This window comes from Sciurus carolinensis, chromosome 2 (genome assembly GCF_902686445.1).
Source record: "Sciurus carolinensis chromosome 2, mSciCar1.2, whole genome shotgun sequence".
Lineage (NCBI taxonomy): Eukaryota > Metazoa > Chordata > Mammalia > Rodentia > Sciuridae > Sciurus > Sciurus carolinensis.
In genome coordinates, this window is record NC_062214.1 from 187,441,980 (window position 1) to 187,461,084 (window position 19,105).

At 45.6% G+C, this 19,105-nt stretch overlaps 1 protein-coding gene across 6 annotated transcripts in view; it reads right to left on the minus strand.

The window, feature by feature from the left end:
* The window catches only part of Ttc7b (tetratricopeptide repeat domain 7B), a 232,194-nt gene that overhangs the window by 151,813 nt on the left and 61,276 nt on the right, over positions 1-19,105 (minus strand). For 4 of the 6 annotated variants that reach the window (XM_047541992.1, XM_047541995.1, XM_047541993.1 and 1 more), the window contains exon 5: positions 4,950-5,071. In XM_047541992.1, coding sequence (XP_047397948.1) covers positions 4,950-5,071 — 122 coding nt within the window. Of the gene's footprint in view, positions 1-4,323; positions 4,348-4,949; positions 5,072-19,105 lie in introns of all 6 variants that reach the window. The other 2 variants (XM_047541994.1, XM_047541996.1) reach the window with 1 other exon arrangement.

Sequence of the window (19,105 nt, forward strand, 5' to 3'; positions counted from 1 at the left end):
AGACTTGTCCCCAGACACCCTGCAGGATACACACAGGTTCCAGTGCAGTGCTAGCCCCCTCCTCCCGCCACTCAGAATACCCGGCTTCCCGAGTCTATCTGTGCCTACACCAGTTCAAGCCTATTTCTCCAAATCTTTATTTCCTTTCCCAAACCACGAGGGCATTTCCAGCTTGGCAGCCCTCCTGTTTGCTTCTGTGGCAACCTGGACTTTCCCTGTCACGACGTGAACAAACCCCTAATACTGCTTGCTTTGATTCTATTCTCTGCGATTCTTTATTCCTTGAACTCCAAGGCAGGGACTTTGCTTTCTTCTTCTCCACTGTATCCCAACTACCTAAACTGGGGCCGGTGCTAGTGGCATACGATCCACCCTCCCGGGGCAGGACAGGGGCCCTGCTGAAGGCCTGGACAAGCGGGCGGGGACCTCCCACTCAGAGGAGCTCTTTCCTTTGAAGTCACACACGCTCACGTTTCTCCCCTCTTCTCCTGCTGTTCCCGGGGCAGAGCCCCTTCCTTTTCCATCTGTCTCTCCTGAACACTGTCAAGTTCAACACCTGCTGCATGTAAACTGCCCACCTTCTCTGCACTGGACTCAGAATATTGAAAGTCACATGCGGCTGAAGAAGTAAGCGCGTCTTACTGCTGCAAGAGGAGGGTGACCTGGCTCCAGAAGGCGAAGGACAGGTGCCTGGAGACATGCTGCTCTGAGCCTCGCTTCCTGGCCACACCCTCCCCGTGAAGGTCTCCACAATCACACTCCAGACTGTGGGAGCCTGTCTGCCACATCTGCCACATCAGTCTGAGATGATGGACCCCAGAGGCACGCCTCCTCAGCAGCCTGCAGGACACACGCTTGTGGCCCATTTTTCTGCCAAGCCTCAGTTGAATTAAGCAGAGTGAATGGTGACAAAGGTTAACAAGATTATTTGGGAAGATTAAAAACTTTTGACAGCCAATGCACAGAGGTGTCGGTGGTCTGTGTCTGACCTTAAGAACAGAACCCAAAGCCCTTCCTCACACTCCATCCCCTGGCTCGGCACAAGCCCCTCAGGGAACCTCCAATCTGACCCATCCTACCCAACTCACCGCCCTCTCTCAGAACTCAGTGCTATGCCCTAGCAAGCAACAGGCACATCTCCTTGCTTCGATGCATGTCCACCCTCCCTGGGCAGGGGACACGCAGTGCACTATTCTGCTCACCCAGTACATGGCACATGGCTGACAAGAAGCCATGTTACCTGAGATGCCCTTCACAAAGGGTGGTTAAATATTCCTAAGACAAATGCAGCAAATGAGTGACACCCCAAGACCAAGCCTCCCCAGCAGGTCAAGTGGGGAGTCACTTTTCTTCTCCCTGGGAGGCTGAAGGCAACAGGGGTGAGGCCAATACTCAGCCACTGGTGAGCTGCCCACTGAGGACCCCAGTCCTGCCACAGATGGACCTATAGGCCTGCCGACTTCCTCGGAAGCTTCCAGGTCGCTGGTGACCAGGCATTAACCAAGCTAACTGTCCCACATGTCCCACCAGCTATTACTGCAGATAAGCACCCGGCCTCCAAGCCCTGGCAGTGGGAGGCCCAACAATCAAGTGCGCGATACCTGCCCTTGTGACCTTCCACTTCAGCTGGAATCTGACTTTTCTCTGAGCCCATTTTCAGCTGGGAAACTGGCAGGACACCACCAGCACTGGAAGTCACAGTTTGCCATCTGCCGTTTGCCCTGCTTCACCGCGTGCTCCACCAGCCTTTGCTTACTTGCTCCTCACCATAGCTCTGTACAGCGGTGGCATTAGCCCCACTTCACAGATAAGAAAACTGAGGTTGTTCCAAGCAAACAGGTTGTTCCAAGTCCAGGTCTGGCCTGAGCACACAAAAGCCTGCCAGGGTGAGGAAATTCAGAGAACCCTCGGAAGCAGGGTCCTGGCCCAGGGCCAGAGCTCCCTGGTTCCACCTCTGTGGAGACTCAACAAGATTGTTTTCATCCTTGACAGGCTTTTGCTGCCACCCAGAGGGATAAGAGAAAGAGATATGCAATAGAGGTGGGTGCATTCCAAATCGGACCATCCCAGGGTCTCTTGGGGCCAGAGGCCAAGCTTGGTACAGGCCTAGATGGCAGCCGGGGGACGGGGTGCGGGAAGGGAAGAGAGGGAGAGGGAGGACAGGGGGGTGGGGATAAAAAAACGTGCTGTGACATGCTGCAGGTGAGACTCAAGGAAAAGCCTGAGCAGAAACCACCCTGGCAAAGGCTGCTGCAGGGTCCAGACCTGGAGGTCAAGTGCTCCTCACAACCCCCCTCGGAGCACAGCAGTGAAAGGACCAAGGTCAGAAACCTGGACCCAGGGCACTGTGTGACCTGCCGCCAATCACACACCTGAGTCTGGACTCCTGTGAAATCGCGGAGACGCAACTCAAGAGTCCAGGTTCGCAGGGTGCAGTGGAGAGCAGAGAGCCGGAGCCACGGCGAGGACAGTGAGGACAGAGCGGAAGGACCTGCAGGCGTAAGAGCAGCCTGAGATCGGAGGCACGGGAGGGGCCCAGGAACTGTCCTGGCGTGGGGTTTTCAGGATGCCCAAGGTCACCAGTTTGGTGGTCACTCCAGGAAAAGATGGGAGAGTCAGAAAAGTAAGATTCACTGCATAGCCCAACGAGACCTTGGGAAAGACAGCCCAGAAGCCGAGCATGTGTTTAATTCACTGCTGAAGAAATAAGATGTAGTTTTCCTATTCCCACCTCTTATTGCAGACTCTTCTATCCCACATTTTCCTACCACTGAAAGTCAGTCCGGGGCTGGGGAGATAGCTCAGTTGGTAAAGTGCTTGCCTTGTAAGCACAAGGCCACGGGTTCAATTCCCAGCACCACAAAAAAAGAAAAAAAAAAAAAAAAAAAGAAAGTCAGTCCGGTCCACCATCCTTGCAGGCACATAGAGGAAAAGCCCAGAAAAACAAAAACAGACTGAGATAATAAGGAGCAAATACATCAGAAGATGGAAGGGTGGGAAGCCCTGGGCTGAGAGACAGCAGCTCCCTCTGTTCTCCTGTGGCATCTACTGACCAATGACCCCCTGTGTGGCCCTTGGGCCCTAAATAACCCACTGGTGTGAGTCAGGCAGCTGACGGGCCTTGGCAGGTCATAACCCCCCCCCCCTCTGCTAATTAAAGCACTGTTGGACTTCATTCCACATTTTGTGGTCTCAGCACCAGCCCCACCTTCACCCACCCAAGAGTAATCTCCCACTAGTGCTGCCCACCCTAGCCTCCAGAACCCTGCAGCTGGCAGGGACCTTGGAGAGTCCCTGGTCCTTAGAGCCCTGTGAGAAAAGCAAGAGGACGACGAAGAAAAGACTGACAAAGTGAGCAGGCCCCCATGGCCACACCAATGAACTCGGGTACAGTTAAATAAAATGAGAAGTAAGTCAGGAAGCAACCCACAGCATATAATCCATCCTCAAGTGCAAACCTCTCATGATTGTATTTTAATTGGATTCCAGAGGGCAGCCAGCCTTTTAGGGGCTGAGGTCAGAGCCCAGCAGTCCTTCTTCTTCCTCCCCAAAGAACAGGCTTCAAAGATAAAAGAAACTTATCTGGCCCAACCTGCGCAATCTCATAGAAAGCGTTTTCAATAGAAGGTGTTGGTTCAGCCCCACTGGGAGCCCCCAAGGAATTGATTCCTATCTGTGGGTTTCCATATCAACACACACACACAGGCTAGAGGAGAGCAGGGTTGAGGGTTCCTCTGTGACCAGCACCATTTTTTTTGTGAAATGGGAGAAGAAACAGATCATTAGAAAGACATTCCATGTTCCCTCCCCTCCCCCTCTATTTACAACAACAAAGACAACAGAGTCTCAGTCTAGAGGACATGCGCCATTCCTCAGAGATCTCAGTCAGCAGCAGATGAGATCAAACTTCAGAGCATTTTTGTGCCAAAGCCACCAAGCCACTGCAAACCTTGGAGTGTTGATCCTAACCTTCCATGGGCCTTGCTGAGCTGAGCCCACGGCCTTTGGAGCAAAGCAGGCCTTTCCTCCCTGACAGTGAAATAGGATTTGGAAAATAAGCATTTATTCTCAACAGATGCAAATGGATGCTCGCAGCTCTGGCTGCCAGGCAGATGGAATCCTACTGCTGCGAGCTACACCCCAAGGTTTGAAGCTCTAAAAATGAAGAGAGAGCAGCTCTGCTGTTCATTTTTCCAGAAGCTGGGACTTGCATCCCCTCTGCTAATTAAAGCGCGATTGGACTACTACTCCTAGAGGAAGGGGGCCAGCCCCAGGGGGCCTCCCATGCAAAGCTGGAGGAGCCGCAGAGGAACAGATACCTACTGTTGGTCTCCATGCACATCTATCCTGCAGCACAATGTCAAAACAAGGGACAACTGAAGAGACGTGGAACAGAAACAGCAGGGTCTCACAAAAGCAACACACCAGGGAAACACACCAACGCATTAGAGGGCTCGCGCCCACTTGGGCTCATCCGCCCATTTCGAAAGCAGTACAGACACATCCACCTGCTCAAGGCCTGCTAGGATTTGGCAATCCAACCCTCTGAACTGATAAGTCATTGAAAGGTCGTTGAAAGTACCTGGGTTTCCAGTGTGTTAAGGTTTTCCTCGACAACCTGGGGAGGCCTGTGCAGTGCCTCTCACAGGGAAGAAGGCCACCAAAATGCAGCCCCATGAGACCCACCCGCCTGGGCTTGGTTTTCCCAACTTGTGGCTCAGTCAATAGGTGCTCTCCTTCCTCCCTTCCCCCACCTTCAAATCTCACAGGAAAGCAAGAGAGCCAGGTGGAGAGGAGACAAGAGCCAGTGCTCTTTCTTTTTCAAAAATATTCCAATTATAGTTCATATTTAAAGTTGCTTCATTATAGTAACTAAACTGGAGACAGCATTAAAAGTCTTTCTACTTTCCTTCTTTAGGAAGTGGATTGAAAAAATGAAGAACGCTTACCCATTTTTGAAATAGAGGACATGGGCTCTCTGAAGTCCTGTTTCTAGGAAAAAACCTAGTTCTTGATCGTGGGGAGCAGGGCCGGGCTTAGGACTCCTGTTTTGGATGTTAGTGAGTATCACCTAGAAGGGGAGAAAATGGGAAAGCTAATCAGATGCACATCCACACCTGCGTCCTGCAACCCTGGCTCCAGTGCACGCTTCCGCTCGAGACCCAACCTCCTTCCACAGGATCAGCACAGGGCGCCGTGCACAGAGCCAGCGCCAGGAGAGCAGAGAGCATGACTTCTGCGGGGCGGGGAGCAGCGCGCATGGCCCTCCTGGCCTGAGAGCGGAGGAGGGAGGGGCGCTGCTGAGTGGACAGTGCCAGGAGAAGCACTAGAGGTGGGACACTGCTGAACGCCAGGACGCTGACAGGCAGGCTGAGTGACACAGAGGCAGGTCCCAGCAAAGGGCACAAAGTCATCATCCATCAGTGGCTAAGGTCACCAGCAGGCTGCAGCTCCAGTGCCGCAGGAGCCCGAGGAGCTCCACGAGGGCCGAGGGGTGCTGGGACTGGCCCTGGCCTGGAACTAAGCAGAAGGAACCGAGCCAGGCTGCAGTACTACGGCCGGTGGGCTGGGCGGCGACAAGCTATTCCCATGGGGAGAGCAAAGAAAAAAACCTGAGCTCCCTCTCTCCTCAAACTTGGCCTCTTTTCAATACTTAATGGGGCTAAAGGTTGTGATTTTTAGCCTTGAAAGAAAAACTGCCAACTAACCAGCACAAAGACTCGCAAGTTGAGCTAATCATAGTGAAGTGTAGACAAAATATCAGCTACCGTCTTATAACTTACTAGCCAAATCCAGCATTTCTCAAAGAAAAATCTACTTGTGGCCATATAAAAACCACAGAGGGATCTGCAAACATGCTGCTTTCATTTGCTGGGAGGCAGCAGGACTTCAAAAGACCCAGTTGTTAGCCAAACCCCAAATATGCGAGAGGTCTTGAAATTTTTCTCCAAATGGCGCTGAAGCAATTTGCGGGTTCCCTGACCTGTGAGCTTTGGGGAAAGAAAAGTGGAAGGCCCACATGGATAGGCACTGAGGAGGAAATCAGGTGGGCAGCCCTCGCAGCTGCACCACAGCCGGCATCGCATCAAAGGCCCTGCTCCTCCAGCAGGCCCTTGGCTTAGCGCTGCTCTCCAGCGTTCCTCCCTTCTGGGACCTGAGTCTCCACTTAACTGCAGGGGCCTCCTCCCCGGGGCATGCGCTAAGTGCTGGAGATGCACAGGGCGCCATCTTTTCCTTTCTCTCTTAAAACTCTCTTGGGATGACCTCATCCATTCCTATGAGCTTCAAAAGTCAGCTTCAAAAATCATGAAAAAGATGCCAACTCCCAAATTTAACCTCTAGTCCAGAACTTCTCTCTGAATTCCAGACTCAGATAATAGCCAAGCTATGTCACTTGGAAGTCAACACTGAAATTTCAAAACAAAATTTTTTTTAAAAAAGAGATCATGTTATTTATACCAGTTTTAAATTTAAGCATTATATTTAATTTAGTTAAATTTGGAAGAAGAAACTAAAGTGTAACCAAAGTAATCACTCAACTTCAGAAAAATATTTTTATTCACATAGTTCATTAAAAGTCTCAGTAAAGTTATTTGTTCTGTTTATTATGTGCAAGAACATACACATGAGTGTATATATACATGCACACAGAGTAGAGCACTGTTTTTACCTACATATTTCAACTTTATACGGTATCTATCAGCACATGATACTGGTAGAGAAATTAATATATTCAATATGTTCATATTTTCTACTTTGCCTTCTCCTACCACCCTCCATTTTTATCTCATTACTAGTTTTATATTTCAGCTCCCACACTGGTTATATTACTATTTTTATATTACCATAATAACATGTGGGCCATATATATGTGGGGGTGTTGTTTTCTTTTGCAAAAATACTGCTTGTGTGGGGGTATTTTTTGTTTTTTGTTTCGGTTTCACAGTTCTGGGACTGAATCAGGGTCTTGCTTGTGTTGGCAAGCACTCTGCCACTGAGCTTCCCAAGCCCTGTGCCCTGTCTTGATAACTGTGGTATTTAAAGGCCAGGAAGTAGGAGTCCTTCAACTTTATTCTTCTGTTCCAAGACTGTTTTGGCTGTTCTGGGTCACCTGAATTTCCATGCAAAATTTTGAACCAGATTGTCAGTTTTTGCAAAATGGCAGCTCACATTTCGAGAGGGATTGGGTTGAATTTGTAGATCAGTTTGGGGAGTGCTACCATTTAAAAAAAATTTTTTTTTTAGATGTTGACAGACCTTTTATTTTATTCACTTATTTATATGTGATGCTGAGAATCCAACCCGGTGCCCTCACACATGCTAGGCAAGCATTCTACTACCAAGCCACAGCCCCAGCCCCGAATGATACCATTTTAATAAATAAAATATTTAAATCCATAAACATTTATCTAGGTCTTCCTTAATTTCTTTAAACAATGTCTTCTAGTTTTTAGGTACATTTTGTTAAATTTATTCCCATGAATTTTATCATTTTGATGCTATTATAGGTAGAATTATTTTCTTGATTTTCTTCTTGGATTATTCATTGCTAGTGCACAGAAACAAGTGATTTCAATATATTGACCTTGAATCCTAACCTTGCTGAACTTGCTGGTTAGTTCAGCTTTTTGTGTGTGAGTTTCTTAGGATTTTCTATCAAAATCATATCATCTATGAAGAGAATTTTACTTCTTCCATTCCAGTCAGGATACCCTTTCTTTCTTTTTCTTGCCTAACTGCTCTGGTTAGAAAGCCTAGTACAGTAGTTAGTACAAGTGACAAGAGCAGAAATCCTGTCTTGTTCCTGAATACATGGAAAGCAACCAGTCTTTCACCACTAAATACATTGTTAGATGTGAACTTTTTAATAAATGCCCCACATCAGGATGGGGAAGTTCCCTTCTACTTCTAGTTGGTTGAGTGTCTTTTTTTTTTTTTTTTTTTAATCATGAAAGGGTGTTAAATTTTATCAAATGCTTTTTCTGCATCTATTAAGTTGGTCATGTGACTTCTTTCTTTTTTATTGTATGTATATTTATTTATTTTTTATCTTTTATTGTTACAGACTGCATTTTGATTCATCATACACAAATGGGGTACAACTTTTCACTTCTATGGTTGCACGCAGTATAGTTTCACACCATTTGTACATATACATAGGGTAATGATGTCTGTCTCATTCCACTATCTTCCTTTTTTACATGTTGATATGCTGAATCACATTAACTATTGGAAGTTAAACCACCTTTACTGCCTAAATATCTCTTGATTATGGCATGTAACCCTTTTTACTGATACTCCTCTATTAAATTCCAATAAAACGCATACTAAGTTGAAAACATCATAGTTTGGAAATGCATTCGATACAAGTAACCTACTGAACATCTTAACACAGCCTAGTCCACTTCAGAAATGCTCAGTGCACCAAGAGCCTACGGTGAGGCAAACCCAACCAACACAGCCTGTTTTATGCTAAAATGTGAAAGACTCACGCACTTCATTGGATGTCTGTGTCAGAAAGACAGATTCCTTCTTGTGGCAGATTCCTTCCTGACTGCGTGTCCAGCTCAGAGCTGCCACTCACCACAGCTGCCTGTACAGGGGGACAGTGTCAGGCTGCTTATTCCTAGTCCAGGAAAGATCAAAATTCAACAAGCATAGCACAGTTTCTAATGAGCATGTATTGCTTCCCGAACACTGTAACACTGAAAAATTAAAAGTCTAAATTCTAGAGTTGAGCATCATTTGTATCTATCACATTGTTCAATTTCCTCGTGTTTTGTTGAAAGTACCCACATCTATATTCAGAGATACTACTTTCATAAAATGAGTTAGAGGAAGTGTTTCCTCCTATTTTCTGGAAATCTGCATGCTATTGGTATCATTTCTTCCTTAAACACTAGTGGAATTCATCAAGTGGACTAATAGTCTTATTTATGAGAAGGTTTTTAAACTACAAATTCAATTTTTAAAATGGATAAAAGTGATGTTCAGAATAGCTATTCCTGCTGGGTTGGGGAGATAGCTCAGTTGGTAGAGTGCTTGCCTTGCAATCCCGAGCACTGCAAAAAAAAAAAAAAAAAAAAAGAGAGAGAGAGAATAGCTATTCCTGCTTGGGTGAGTTTTGGTAATTTTAATTGTTCAGGAAATTTGCCTGTTTTTCTATATGTGATCAAATTTATTGGTCTAAAACTGTTCCTAATTTCCCCCTAAAGCCTTTCAATGTCTGTGAGGATCTGTAGCAGTGTCTCATTATTTCTGGGTCTTAGTAATCTGTGTTTTCTTTCTTTTGTTTTTATTCAGTCTTGTTAGAGATTTGTGAGTTTTATTGATCTTTTCAAAAAAATCAGTTTGAGGTTTCACTAATTTTTCTCTATTGTTTTCTGTTTCACTGATTTCTAGTCTTAATCTTTTATTAGTTCCTTCTTTTGCTTGCTTTGGTTTTAATTTATTCTTCTTTTCTACTTTCTTGAGTAGTCTGAACTTAGATCATTGATTTGAACATTTTCTTCCTTTCTAATATAAGCGTTTAGTGTTACAAATTCTTCTATGCATTTTTTATGTATTTCAAAGCTCTACTATCAACTACACACATTTTTAGGATTATAATGTCCTGTTGACAAATTTGCCCTTTTCATTATGTTATGTCACCCTTTGTCTCCTGTAATAGTCCTTATTCCTAAGTATACATTTTAGTACAGACATTTTAGCTTTCTCTTGATTTTTATTTGCATGCAATATACTTTTATCATCTGTCTTCTTACATGTCAATATTTAAAGTGGTTTTCTTGGACATAGTATATAGTCACATCCTGCTTTTCTATCCAATCTGAAAATCTATGCCTTTTTTAAAAAAGTATTTATTTTAGTTGTGGATGGACACAATGCCTTTATTTTATTTATTTATTTTTCCATGGTGCTGAGGATGAAACCCAGGGCCTCACGCATGCTAAGCAAGCGCTTTACCACTGAGCTACAACCCCAACCCAAATCTATCCTTTTAATTTATCCTTTTAATGGAATATTTAGGCCATTTACATTTAATAACTTATTTTGTCTAATTTTAGAAAAACATTTTAATTTTTTTTTCTAGTACTTTAAAGGTGTTATAGTTTGGATCTTAAGTGTCCCCCAAAGGCTTATGCACTCAGGCTCGGTGACCAGCTGATGGCGTTATTGAAGTTGGTGGAAACTTTTAGGAGGTGGAACATACTGGAAGGAAATCGGGGTATGAGGACGCTGGCCCTTCTCTCTCTGCTGCAAATAGGTGGGCAGCTTTTGCTCCCTGTGCTCTCCACCATGAGGTTCTGCCTCACCGCAGGCCCAAAGCGGCTGGGTTGAGCAACCATGGACTGAAACCTCTGAAACCATGAGCCAAAATAAATAGTTCATCCTTTTAAGTTGTTTTTCTCAGTTGTTTTGATTCAGTGATGGAAACCTGACTAACATAAAAGGTGTCATTCCAACGTCCCTGGCTTGTGGGACTCCATTCCTTTGTATTTAAGTTCCCCCTCTCCACTGGTTGCCTCTTTAAGATTCTGTCTTCCACTTTCAAGAGTTTGACTACGATGTATCCATGCATATGTTTGTGTTTATCCTGCTTAGGTTCTATGAGATTCTGTGTATGTAGTTTTGCTGTGTTTCAATAACTTAATTTTTTTTTTTCATTTTCTCTTCAAATATTTCTTCAGCTCCAGTTCCTCTCTCTTCTACTTTTGGGATTCCACAAACATATATGATATTTATCCAAATATTCTAAATTCTCTTTTCCATTTTCCCCATTTTCTTTTTTCATCTTTGTGTTTGTTTGAATAATTTCAATTTATCTCCAACACAAGAAGGTTTTTCTAAACTGTGTCCAGTCTTCTAATAAGCCCATTGAAAAAGTTTTTCATTTATTATATCAAGTTTTATTATCTCTTAGATTTCAACTGAATTTTTTCATGGTTTCCATTTCTCCAGTGAAACTGCCATGTGTTATACAAATTGTGTACCTTTCTCTCAAATTCTTTAGTGTATCAACCACAGTTTTTTTAAGTCCCAATCTGATAGTTTCAACAGCTAGATCACTCCTGAATTTGATTTTGTTAATAACGTTATTTCTTTATAGTGATTTGTTTATTCCTGGGGAATGTGTGTCAGTGTGCTAGTCAAATTTTTGTTGCTATGACAAAAAACCACTTAGAGGAAGAAATGTTTATTTTGGCTCAGTTTCAGAGCTTCAGACCATGGCTGGCCAGCTCCATTGCTCTGGGCCATGGCAGAAAAGTGTGGAGGAAGCACACCGCTAGCCTCACAGTGGCCAGGCAGTAGGTGGCTCGGAGGGGTCCGTAGGGAAGAAGAACCCTTCAAGGGCATGCCCCCAGTGACCCACCTCCTCCAGCCATGCCCCACCTGCCTACAGTTACCACCCACACTCATCCAAACTAGGATGGACTGATGAGGTTACTGCTCTCATGATCTAATTATTTCACCTCTATGACTGCATTAACACAAGAGTTTTGGGGGAACACCTCATATCCAAACCATAACTGTGTGTTATGCATGTTCGTGTGTGTGTGTGTGTGTGTGTGTGTGTGTGTGTGCGCGCTGCACACATGTGTTTCTTATAATTTTAAAAAATTTAATGTTGGACACTGCATGTAGAAAAACAGATAAATAATATGTATACCCCAAAATAGGCACCCTCCTTTCACCGGGCTATCAGTGTGGGGGATTGAGTCCGCGTAGTCAGCGTTGAGCTGAGGCTGTCTTGCTGTTTCTGTAGTTACCCGCATTGCATCGCAGACTTCATATGCTTCCAGCAATGAACTAATAGTTCCTGCTTCCCGTGGAGTGTGGAGTTACAGTTGAGATATTAGGTGTGCCCCTAAAGCACACTTGTGAGACAATGCAAGAAAGTTTAAAGATGAAATAACGAGGTTATAACAGGTTTAACAAAATCACTGCATAAATTCCTGATAGGGATCAACTAGGTGGAAACTGTAGGAAGTAGGGTGTGGCTGGTGGAGGAGGGTCCCCGGGGCGTGCCTCTGGGGTCCATATTCAGTCCTTGTCGTGCAGAGCTCTCATCTCTGCTTCCTGGTGCACGTTCCTGGCTGCTTTCCTCTACCACATACTTCCACCATCATGTTCTGCCTCACCTCCAGCCCTGAGGGATGGAGCTGGCCTTTTACGAACTGAGACCTCCAAACCATGAGCCACAAAATAAACTCTTCCTTCCTGTCAGGTCTTTCAGTCACTTTCCGTGTGTGTGCCACAGAGGCATCTCTCCAGGCTCACACCCCTTCCTCCGAGGTCCTTTGCAGTAGTTACTGCTTGGCACTGTTTTTGTTCTGTGTCTGTGTGGAGGGAGGTTGGTTCCTCTGGTCGAGCCTGGGTCTCAGGCTGGGCCTGCACACCTGCACCCCAGGGATGGGGCTCACCTTCAAAGGCCTCTCATCGGTATCTCCCTCCTGGGCCAAAAGTCACCAAACGCCACCCCCAGGAAACCTTTGAGTGTGACGAAGACCCCAGGAGCTCAGGTTCTACTGCCTTCCCATCTTAATAAAGGGACCACCATTCAACCCGCTGCCAGGCGGGACGCTGAGCAGCCACCCTTCACGCCCACTCTCCTTCGCATCTCACCAGTACCACATCCCTCCTGGTTATTTCCCAAACGTGTCTGTCTGCCCACTTCTACCACCATTACCTCATCTAAACTACCACTGCGCCATGCTGGATTTCTGCAATGGCCGCCTAACGGAGGCTTGTCTTACTCTTCTACTTCTCCTCTGTGTTCATGAGCAGCCTGCATAACTTTTGTGACGCCATCTGGATCACGCTATTCTTATGCTCTTTCTTACCTCTCAGATGTTGGCTTGACTCTTCCTCAGACGGGCCTTTCCTAGCCCACCAGCGTGAGATAGGCCTGCCCCTATTGCACACGACATCCCACGACGTCCTGTCCTGTTCCTTCACTGTACTCTTCCAAGCTTTGTTCTGTTCTGTTTTACCAGATCCCTGGCTCTCTCCCTTCACCATGCTACCAGCCCCACAGTCAGGGGTGACATCTATTTAGTTTACTAAATATACACCCAGTGTCCACCACAGTGTCTGATGCAGGGTGAGTATTTGATAAATGTAGTAAATGAATGAATCAATGAATTTTCAAAGCTAACCATAAATTTAGGGAAAAAGCAACAGGAGAGTAACCCACTGGGTATTAGGCACTACGAGAACACACAGCTATCTTATTAGTACCCCACAGAATCCACTGAGCACATACCACCATTCACCCTTCTGAAGGAGAAACGAGCCTCTTGTCTACAGAGCTGTCCAAAGCCCATGGGAAGCAAGTGCTGGAGCTGCTGCTGAGTCCCATATCCCCCTGAGCCTACAGTCCAGCTCCTTCCCCTCTGCCCCATCAGTCTTCTGTTTGCTCACAGAGCAAAGTCCAGAACATTAAGGGGTCAGGGCTGCCAGGGTGAGCATTAGGTTTTACATGGGCAGGATGGAAGAGACTCGAGAGGCGGACAGAGGAAAGGCTTAGTCAAGGTTTATCTGGCCTGAAGCCCCAGCACCTTGGACTGAATCTCTTCCCCATACAGAGCCTGCAACACGGGGTCCCGGACGGGCGCACGGCCAGGTAGTGCTAAGCCACACTTGTCCTGTGGATAAACACTTGCTGCGAGAGGGCTGCCGACAAGTGTCCTCAACAGGCTCATTCTCCTTGGCAAAGCCCAGAGGCCAGGAATGAGGAAGCCTGAGGGCGCCAAGGATGCAGACCAACAGGCTGGGGCTCCAGGTCTGCTTGGAGGCCCCTCGCCATTTGCCAAGCTGTCCAGCCACCCCGATCCCACCGATCTTCACTGTCCTCACGGGGATGGCAGGATAGCACCTATGCCTCACGGGGTGTTCTGAATTCCAGAGAGAAACCTGGCAAGTGTTTAAGCATTACCAGCCTCTGTGGAGATACAGTAGGGAGTCACCTTCAGATAGAAAAATCAGGATATTTTCCATCACATTTCTCTCTTAACACTACTTTAGAAATTCTGGCAAAAAGGCATAAGAGAGATGTAAGATTATATTAGAAAGAAAGAAAACAGCAAAAACAAAAATCATTCCTCAGCCACCCTCTCATATTCTCAGAAAAATGAAAAAAAACGACTCATTTCTACAGAAGGCTTCAGTAGCATAGCCAATAATCCCATATTACTGTCCTTGTCCACCTTTGAGATTCCGCTCAGGTGTCACCTCTTCTGGGAGTTTCCCTGAACTTCCACACTGACCTGAAGCCCTTCCCTGGCTTCAGAGTTCCCAGGTGCCCTTTACTGAAGCCCTCACTCCCCACGCAGGGGGTATGCTCTCTGGCTTATCACACCAGGGCCATGGGGTCCAGCAGCCTCCAGAACACAGAAGGCAGATTGTGTAAGTGAATTAAAAGACCACGGAGGCCTCTTGTCTGTGCGAATACACTGAAAATGATCCTACTCACCCAGCAATGGAAACAGGAAAGCTCTAGGAATAAAGCAGACCTCCTGCCATCTGTAAAATGAAGTCTTGACAAAATGGAAATAAATGGAAAGGGGCCTGTAGGTGAGAGGAGACTGCACATAACTCCGATTAATGTATGGAATTAACAAAGATTCAACCAAATCCCAACAGGATCTTTCTTGAACACAACAAAGTATTCTAAAATTCATCCAGAAGTATAAAGAGAAAAGAAGTAAGAAAACTAAAAGTAGTATGTAATTACTAATCCTTCAGGTGTTGAACCTACCCTCAGAAAATGTTCATTAAATGAGATTAGCCGGACAACACAGAGAGGTCAGAAATTACTACAGTACCTAAGCTTGTACAAAATATGAAAAAGAAAGAGACAATCATATTAAGGTGGCATTAAAATTTGGGAGCAAATAATTTAGAGTCACATCTAATATCATATGCCAAAGTAAAACCCAAACAGATTTAGGATTTAAAATCAAAATAGAAAATGGTTAAATTTTTTTCAAATCCTTGAGGGGGGCTATCCCAACATTCATGCTTTAAAAATAATAACATAAAATGTAATAAAAAAAGATAATCAGATCAACTATATTCAAAATTTATAAGCAATTTAAAACTGGAAGTTTACTGAATGGGAAACCATGCAGAACAAATATGGTAAGAATTAACATATTGATGATCTAGTTCATTCAAATTTTAAGAAAACACTGCTTCCAAAACTTGGACACAGCTAGGCATGGTGGTGCATACCTGTAACCCCAGCAACTCAGAAGGCTGAAGCAGGAGGATCTCAAGTTTGAGCTCAGCCTCAGTAACTTAGTGAGACCCTATCTCAAAAAATTAAAAGAAAAGAGCTGGGGAGGTAGCTTGGGTTCAATCCCCAGTTACACCCCCAAAAAAGAAAAGAAAATATTGAACACAAAGTATAAGAGACAAAAAAGAATATATCAAGGTTAAACATAAGTTACCACGTGACCCAATAGTTCCACTCCTGGGAATACACTCAAGAAAAATGAGAACATTTGTCATTATAAGAACTTGCATGTGACTATTTGCAGTGGCATTATTTCTACCAGCCAAAAAGTAAAAATAATTCAAAAGCCTATCCAGTGGTGAATGAATAAACGCCATGTGGTATATCCATACAACAGACCATTTAGTAATAAAAGGAAAGGAAGTGCCGACGCAGGCCCGCAGCCAGCATGTGGATGCACCTTGAGAATAGTACACCAAGCCAGGAGTCAATCATAAAAGATCACATACTGTATGCTTCTATTGCTAGGAAATGTCCGGAATATGCAAATCCACAGGAGCAGAAAGCAGCTCAGTATCTGGTAAGGGCGAGGAGAATAGGTGGAAATGGGGAGTGACTACTGATGGCAGAGTTTCTTTTGGGGATGATGAAAATGTTCTGGAATTCCAATCCTGGTGACATTTATACAACTCTGAAAATAGATTGAAAACCACGGAGAGCTGGGCACTGTGGTGTGGCCCTATAGTCCCAGCTACTCAGGAGGCTGAGGTGGGAGGATTACTTGAGCCCAGGAGTTTGAGGTCAGTCTGGGCAACAAAATGAGACCCTATCTCAAAAAAAAAAAAAAAAAAAAAAAAAAAGTTCAGCTGTATAACTTATATGGGTGAATTAGATCTCAATAATGCTATTGTTTTAAGAAACAAAAAAGAAAAACAACTAGCAAACAAACATCTGGGGAAACACTGACTTCATTAATGACCACAAGTGCAAACTAATGACGCTAGTTTCACTTAGCAAACAACTTTCCATCAACTTGCCAAGACTACAGAGCAACGACTTGTCTCCTAGGCTGCCGTGTCAGAAGACGTGTGACCTGTCCAAAGCAACTGGACACAATGTGTGGTGACAGCAATGGTGAGGCTGTCCCCACTTGTGGGAATTCGCCCTGAGGAAATAGCCAAGTGAGAGAAGAAGCAAGTAGAGGGAAGTCCAGACCTTGGGTTTTCAAACACCGTGGACCCACAATCAGTTAACTATATCACTTTAAATATTATATGACCAGGAAAACAATGTGGGGTTTAATGTTACGTGAAAAACCCTTTGATGCTATTAAGTTATGAGAGCAAAGACTGGCAGGAAGTATTAAAAAATGAAAATAGGTGACGAATCTTTCCTGGTTTCTGGACTTTTCTAATTCAGTCTTAAGAGCACCATGGCCTCCTATTCCAATCAGTCTCAAAGTCAAGGTACCAGGGCAGAGGCAGCAGCCTGGCTAGGGGTTTCTGGAGGCTTCTGCTAGGAAGTACCTCGCTAAGCTCTGAACTGCGATGCGCTACTTCGGTGTGAATGGAAAGGTAAGCTCTGGAAAGGGAGGAAAGGAAGATGCCCTTTCTTCCCTGTCCCACACTTCAACCACAGTCGGCCCTGGGCACTCTAGACACACACCCTGCCTCTCAGCAGCAGCATCACTGTGAGTGACACAGTTCTGGAACCAACACCACAGGCAAGTTCCTCCGCAGGGAGGACGCGATAAACCCAAGGCCTGAGTACGCTGCCCACGAAGGGCTCCCGACAGACAGGAAGTCTGAGCTATGCATTGCAAGACTCAGGGACCTGGTGTTTCTTGGAACTTTAGCACAAAAACAGCCAATAAAAGGTTAATTTAGCATTAATTTCATTTCTAAAATAGGATGTAAAGAAATGAACTGTCAGCAGAAAGCAAAGTCCCACCTGGCACTGCTCCTGTTCAAAAAGCCAGGCCCAGTTGGCCGGCTGATGGTGCGGAGGACAGGGACAGGATGATCTCATTCGCCAAAAGCAGTGCTCGTATCATGAGATCCAAGGACAAAGTCATCTTCTCTCCTGTCGCTGCACCTCCAGGAGCCCCTGCAGGACACAGTACGATCTACGGACGGCACGAGGCCACCACCTGAGATGAACACATCAAGGCCGTCCTGTCATTGCTCATTTAATCTGCCCAGATTTGATTTATTTGATTAAATTATTTTATATGGACAATACTGGAATTTTATTTTATTCCCCTTCAAAAAAACGAACTGTCAGAGAAGATGATTAGTCGATGTCTCTGTCATCCTAATACAACAAGGGCAACAGTAAACACTTATTTAATGCGCACGGCTTTCATTTATGCACATCTCCTTGGGCCCTGTCTCCACATGTGGAACCAGCGGGAGCTCCCAGCATCCCACCTGGCGCTCACTGGTCCTCAGCAGGTGCTGCTCTCCAGCCCTGTGAACCCACATGTCAGGCAGGATCAGCGCCACCCCAAGGCGGAGAGTTGAAGCACACAGAAATGAATGAGCACACCAAGGTCAATCGGAGCGACAGAAATCCTGAACCCAGAAAGAGGGACACCAGGAAAAAATATTGCTCCATTAGCTTCAGTACAAGATGGGGCAACCTAGCTCACCTACAAAATTTGCTTCAGGAACATTCCCCTAAAAATTCTTTACATTTCCAGTAATACAGTATGTCGGTGATATTCCAAATTTTCATCTGAGTGCCAGAAATTTTCAAAGGTTAGGAAAGACCCCATAGCCAGGTGACCCAGGAACAGACAACGAAGCCGGCACTCACTGTGTGCTCGCAGCACACTGCTGACCCCTTTCAGTCTCACATGGCATAGGATGATGATTATTGCTGTTTATAGATGAGGATCCTGAGGCTCAGAAAGGTTAAGTCACTTGCCCAAAGTTCCACAGTCAAGAGGTGGCAGGGCTGGGGCTCAACACCAAGTCACCTCATGGCAACTCTGCTGCTTTTCAGCACTTAAGGTAGCTGCCTCAAGGGGAAGCCAAGGTCAGCCCTCTTTCTATTTTTTCCAACAAGGCTGAGTGAACCCACTGTGGGGAAACGCAGAGAATGGCACAGCCTCTGACACAGGATTTGGTCGTTTCAGAGGGAAAAACATCAGTCAGGACACTCTAAACTGTCCTCAAAGGTTCTCCCCGAATCTTATTATTCTTAATGGATGCAGTTAAGAGCCAACAGTGATGAATAAAATGGCAAACCAGAGCTGCTTCAGTGCAGAGTGGCGGGCAGGGTCCACCTCTGCCTCGGCCAGAGAGCCAATATGGTGACAGTATGCGGGATTCTGCTCACCAGGGCTGCTCAGAGACAGGTACTGTTCAGCCCAGCTTGCTCAAGGGTTTCATTTCATTCAGATTGTTTCACTATGTTTCCGTTTTCAATTCAGCATGATTCTTGTTAAGTTCAAAATTAAATCAATTAAGTCAAAAAAATGGAAAGGTCTGTCAGGTATCTTCACACGGCACAATCACCCGGCCCCCCACCCTGCAGCTTCCTCGGGGCCACTGGTCTCAGAAGGAGGTTACTGTCCCCCAGACTTCAGTTGGACTGTCACATAGTTTCCGGAGCTCCTCCTACAGTCACAGCAGATGCTTGGTTCACTCTCTCTCTCTCACTGCTAATAACCTCGCTTGCTGAAATCTGGGGAGGCCCAAAGTGGGTTTCATAAAGGAAAATTCACACTGAAAATTCAGAGCCAGAGAAGAGGTGACGGTCACCTAGATGTGTTAAAGAAGCTGCCTCCGCATGTGATCAAAAGCTAGGGCTTGCCTGGTCCACGTTGACGGAGCACGTCCCAGAAGGAAGGCCGCGGGG